The sequence below is a fragment of the Solanum tuberosum genome, unplaced genomic scaffold, assembly GCF_000226075.1.
Source record: "Solanum tuberosum cultivar DM 1-3 516 R44 unplaced genomic scaffold, SolTub_3.0 scf00225, whole genome shotgun sequence".
Taxonomy (NCBI): domain Eukaryota; kingdom Viridiplantae; phylum Streptophyta; class Magnoliopsida; order Solanales; family Solanaceae; genus Solanum; species Solanum tuberosum.
Window position 1 is genome coordinate 815,221 of NW_006239149.1, and position 5,639 is coordinate 820,859.

Genomic DNA, 5,639 nt, shown 5'->3' on the forward strand with positions numbered 1-5,639 from the left:
TCCCAACTTGAAAAGCATTTGCCCTACGGTTTTGAGGACGTGTGGGACACTCTTTGATAATGTGTCCTTGTTGTTTACAATAATTACAGAACTTCTTGCCACAATTGCTAGCAATATGACCATATTTCTTGCAACTGTAGCATTGAGTTCTAGCCATATCCATGCCCTTTCCTTTCCCTTGAGCTGCAAATGCGACAGTGACAACATTTCCTTGATGAAAAGCATTTTGTGTGAAGAGACGCTGCTCTTCACGAAGTAATTCCCTAAAACAGACATCCAACGATGGAGATGGATCACGGTTCATCAAGTTGGAGCGAACATTTTCAAAATCAGATCGTAATTTCATCAAAAATTGATCTCGCTTGCTTTGTTCATGAACTCCTTGAATGATGGAGATAGATTCAGAAGGTATTGTAGCATAAACGATATCGGTAAATTCAGCCCATAAGTTCTGAAATCCAGAGAAATAATCTTGAACAGAGAGACCTCCTTGAGAATACATAGCAATTTCATGCTCTAACTGAAAGCGCCTTGCGCTATGGTCTTGGTTGTAAACCTTTTGTAAATAATCCCACATGGCCTTTGCTGTCTTGTATGGCCTGAGATTAAGAACAATAAGAGGGTCAATTGACCCTAAAAGCCATGTCATCACCCGAGCATCTTTAACCTTCCATTGATCGAGCTTTGTAGGATCAGTAGGAGTAGGATCACTTCCATCTATATGTCCCCATAATTCTTTTCCAGTGACAAATAGTTGGAATTGAAATTCCCAGGCAGAGTAATTTTTTCCTGTGAAACGAACATAGAAGGACTCAAACTGATATGACGCCATGTTCTTGACAAGTTAAGGAAGATAGAAATGCAATGATACAAAATAACCAAAATGACCAAGACTGAGATTCCAAAATGCCTAAAATTCCAAGATACTTAGGACTTACTGTTGACTAAAAAACAGTAAGCTGAACCAAAACTTTCAAAAAAAATTCTGAAAGAAACCACAGATGAAAGACACTAAGAATCAAAGCACTGAAAAAGGCTCTAATACCATGTCAATTTTGCTGAATGAGTTCTCTCAAATGAGAGTTCTTCCATTAAATAGAAAGAATTCTGATTTACATGCCTAAAAATCTGCTATATATCCCTAAATATATGCTATTCCTAATTGTAATATCTCTGAAAATATGCTACATTAATCTATGCTATCTCCTATCATCATTACACAAATATTTAGAGTTATAACATAGATATGTACAGATATTTAGAATCTATCCAATCATGCTAACAACCTGAAGCTTCTCGGGTGTCTTATTGTTGATGCATTCTATGCATCTTTATGGCATTTTAATTCTGACTATTATCTTTATTTCGGTGAAGCAGTTTCCTCTCAAGCAAGACCTTTATCTAACAGACCAAGCAAATGATGTTCACATGGGATGCAGCTGTATAACTTCATGTGAATTAGCTGGTCATCAAAGTTATAATGTGTTCTTTGTTGGCAGTCATAATCTCACAATTTCTGTACAAGCAAAGGATCTGATTGATGGATTAGGTTACTTGAAGGAAGTGGGAAGGACAGAGGAAGAGACTCTTTACTTTATTGAACAAATCTGCACTTGTTGGTGCTCTGATAAATTTGTAGAACTGTGACATTCAAGTAAGTAATATTGTGATGAGGGTGCTCAGAACCAAGGCCGCTTTCAATATTTTTGAGAGCCTGAGATGTTAAGACTATGCTGATGAGATTTTCCTGATTGTCTCCAGAGCATGATGCTTCATCGTGTTGTAAGCTGACAAGCATTTACAGGGAGAATGTGCTTAATTAATGATGATTATATAAGGGTTCTACCTCATTCTCCTGGATCTCAGAGAAAGCGGATGCTTAATATTGAAGTGTCAATTAATGGCAGGGTAATACCTATCAAGAGAACCAAGGAGTTGGTCCAAGTGGTGGAAGCCTTCTAGGTGCTTAATCCTTTATGATCAAATTTCAAATCCTACTGGAGCCATATTCATTATTCAAGCTTGTGTTGGCCCTGGGCTACGAACCTTGTGAGGTGATTAATGCTCTGTAGTTGTGCCTTGAATGATTTCAATGGGGTTATTGGTCCCCTAAAACCCAAAAGACAAGGGAAAAAGAAATTTACAGGAAAGCAATAAGCATAGGATAATTACTTTTCCATTGGCTAACCCCTCAAAATTTAGTTAATGCGAATCTCCAGGAACATTTCGGGTTTCTATGAAATGTCGTGCGAGGATATTGAATGTCTTCTGGTGCATTTTCTGCTATATGTTCCCTGACATCTAATGCATGTGGAATTGGTTAATGGTGTTTGAGAATGTTACTTGCTGTTTTTTTGTCTCTCTTATGGAGGAACAACCTGGGACCTGGAAGATCCACATCCAATCACGTCGTACAGTGAGAAGAGATAGATCAACCTCAAGGGGTTGGGGTCTGAAGGCATGCCACAGTTGCAGGAGCTTTCCTGGCAGTCAAATTTGAAAATATAGAGCTCACCCAGAATGGTTGTTATCATTGCTCAGAAGACCTCATTGGAAGTTACTGTTACTGTGCTATGCGAGAACTAGAGAAAGGTTGTCATTTGGTTAATGATCGATCCTGCAGAGGAGACATGAAAATTGTATTGGAAAGGTGCATGGATAAAAATTCTGGCACTTTGAATCTGCTTGTGGTGTTTGTATCGGAAAGGTGCATGGATAAAATTTCTGGCACATTGAATCTGCTTGGTGCTCGAGGGAGACAATCAAAGGAGTTTTGATGGTAAGGCGAATCTAGATTATTGAAGTCTATTATATAGCAGTGGTACTTCATGCGGGTGTTCGATTGCTTGTATTGTAACCCGAACTGAGACAACTGACCACTTATTCTTTTCTATTTCAAATTACACCAATTCACTCTACATAGTCCCTTGATTCTGTGTTGAGGAATATTGCAAGAAAGACTCTTAAATCTATTTGAAAACAAGATGTCATAATCTCCATTACCACATATATTCATCAACCATATTTGAAATACAAGCCAAACATTTTCATCCACACATGCAAACAACGTGCATGATGAACTGTGATTAACACAGTTAAACAGTACTTGCAACATGGCATGCATTATTACACAAAACATTGCAGTAAACGGTATTTACATCAGGGAGATACATTTTCAGATGAAGCATTGGGACTATTGCAACAAAGGAGCAGGTAATGACTGAACGTTCTTCATGTTAGTTTTCAGCCACTTGAAGAACTGCGTTTTGAGAAGGAAACAGGGCAATTTGATCGTCCAAAGTGAAATGGCAAATAGGCTTGTCTCCAGGCTTAACGTTGAGCAACTGAAAAGGCAATGCCTTAGGGTTCATGGATGCAGTATCCTCATGGCAGACTGATACTGCATTAACTTTTGTTCCATCAGCACCCACCATAGACACCATAAATGTCCTAGTGCTTCCTACATCATGGCAAAAGTGTACTGCATATGGGTAAGCTACTTTGTGACATACAACACCTTTGCCATTTGCTTTCTCTTCCACTTTTTCGATGGTATATGCTTGCACCTCTGGAGTTTCCTTCTCTACTTCAGTGGACATTGCTATAATATTGTTTGTTCCCAGGTGAGATAAGGTGAAATCAATCATAGATTCCAAAGAAGTGGCACAATGTTTTACCTCTCCGTTACCCGCAGGCTCTTCACACGTTTTGATTGTTTTCTTGATGTCTTTAGCACGTTCTGAGTCCTTATCAACAGAGAAGTGATTAAGAATTTCCTCAATTTTGTCCGATGAGAAAGCGATGGAATCTACAACTTTGCGTGGCAAAATGGGTGCTGGATTGTAGTTTTTGAGAGACTGAAGATTCATTTTTTTCCCTTGATGTAAATCTGTTTCAAAGAAGTATGGCGTCACTGGGTGATTGTCATTAAGATCTTTCTTAGCAGCATCATTGTACCATACACCCACTCCATATGGTTGGCGTACTTTGTGAAGCTCGTTCTCGGGGGCAGCCTGATACCATGAATCCACTCCCCATGGTTGGCGTACTTTGTGAAGCTCGTTCTCAAAGGGCAGCCTGATACCATCTACCCACTCCCCATGGTTGGCGTACTTTGTGAAGCTCGTTCTCAGGGGCAGCCTGATACCATCTACTCACTCCATATGGTTGACGTACTTTGTGAAGCTCACTCTCTGCCAACAGAAGTATTCGAAAACAAAAGACCTTAGTATTAATTTGATCTTTTTTTCCTTATGAAACAACATAATAGGCAAGCAATATGCCTTCAAATGGTGCGTATTTTTAACAAACGATTGAAAAACTCTTAGATTTATTTACTTTTCAATTAGGTGCTTCATCTTTCCTCTATTTTACTGCAATCGATACGTCCCTTTCATACTACCTCTACTTTTTGTACTTCTGATTTTTAATGAATTGGAAGAACATGAGAAAATTTTCAAAATTTTGTTTTTATTTTTTTGTTTGGATGTGAAAAGATTAGGGGTGTCCATGGTTCGGTTCAGCCAGTTATTTTAAAGTTAATACCATTTTTTTGATTGGTCTATTTTTATGACCAAAGTTGGAACCATTCAATCATCTTGATTTCTCTTTAGCATCAGTATAATTAAGTTAATTTTTAATATATATTCGTATATGTCATTAAAATTCACAACTAAAAATTCGAACATGAAATCATTGGTACTTGCATATAACTTTGGTAAAAATTCGCTAAATTTCTATAGAGATTTATCCCACTATTCTACAATGTGAAAAATAAATTAAGTAAATAAGAGAAATTTAAATCATATAATCAAGTGGAAATCTATTAATCAAGATGAGACTCGTAGAGAAATCTAAATCATACGATAGGGAAGATATTAAAAAAATTATGCATAGTTAATCTGATCGTTGGAATACCTTATGGTTTGCTAATCAAGTTATTGGAACTAATTTAGTTTCAATAAGAGTCGTATATATAATAGTTTTAAAGTTGAAACTTTTTACTTGTTTGTTAATTTTCAACCTGATTCATAACTAATTAATGCATAAATTTATTAAATACAACCCGATATATATTTTTAAAATTTATTTTTATAAAATTAAAAATTTATCCTAATTATTTGGTAGATTATGGATTTATTTGGTAAACTATGCACGCGACCAAAATGCATACCTCATTTAACAACAAATACTACAAGAAAAAAAAATGAATTTAACTTTGAACTTCATTATTCATCCATCGTCAAAATTTTCGGAGCTAAGAACTCTTTTTAATAACTCGTTATTAATTTGTCGCTAAATAGAAATAGCTATCATTTTCATGTTTGTTTAGTAATAAAATAACTTAATATATAAAAGGAAAAAGGATAAAAAATGCTCTTAAACTTTGTGAAAGGAACAAAATGTCATCCGTTTATAGTTTCGCTCAAAAATGTCGTTGCCATCAATACTTTGGTTAAAAAATGTCTTGCAGTCAATACTTTGGTCCAGAAATGCCCCTATAATTACTAAATGGGTCAAAAATACCATTTTTCAAATACATATTTTTTTTTTCTTTTTAAACACATCTCAGTCCTAATTAAAATATTATTAAAGAACCATGTTCTTGTTTTCTTTCTTTTAAAATCACTTTAACAAAG

The 5,639-nt window shown here is 35.9% G+C and overlaps 3 protein-coding genes across 5 annotated transcripts in view; 1 reads left to right on the forward strand and 2 right to left on the reverse strand.

The window, feature by feature from the left end:
• Positions 1-832, reverse strand: part of LOC107062399 (uncharacterized) — a 4,476-nt gene extending 3,644 nt beyond the window's left edge. Inside the window, exon 1 of the mRNA XM_015312989.1 lies at positions 88-832. Within this exon, the coding sequence (XP_015168475.1) occupies positions 88-832 (745 nt within the window). The remainder of the gene's footprint in view (positions 1-87) is intronic.
• Positions 1-3,094, forward strand: part of LOC102597121 (helicase and polymerase-containing protein TEBICHI) — a 44,731-nt gene extending 41,637 nt beyond the window's left edge. For 2 of the 3 annotated variants that reach the window (XM_006356600.2, XM_015313008.1), the window contains one exon: positions 1,378-3,094. The gene's annotated coding sequence lies outside the window, so the exon portion shown is untranslated. The remainder of the gene's footprint in view (positions 1-1,377) is intronic. The other variant, XM_015313007.1, reaches the window with a different exon arrangement.
• LOC102589371 (BURP domain-containing protein 3-like) overlaps positions 2,988-5,639 on the reverse strand; it is a 3,385-nt gene continuing 733 nt past the window's right edge. Inside the window, exons 3-4 of the mRNA XM_006356578.2 lie at positions 3,196-4,133; positions 2,988-3,137 (exon numbers count right to left, since the gene is read on the reverse strand). Coding sequence (XP_006356640.2) covers positions 3,237-4,133 — 897 coding nt within the window. The 3' untranslated portion in view covers positions 2,988-3,137; positions 3,196-3,236. The remainder of the gene's footprint in view (positions 3,138-3,195; positions 4,134-5,639) is intronic.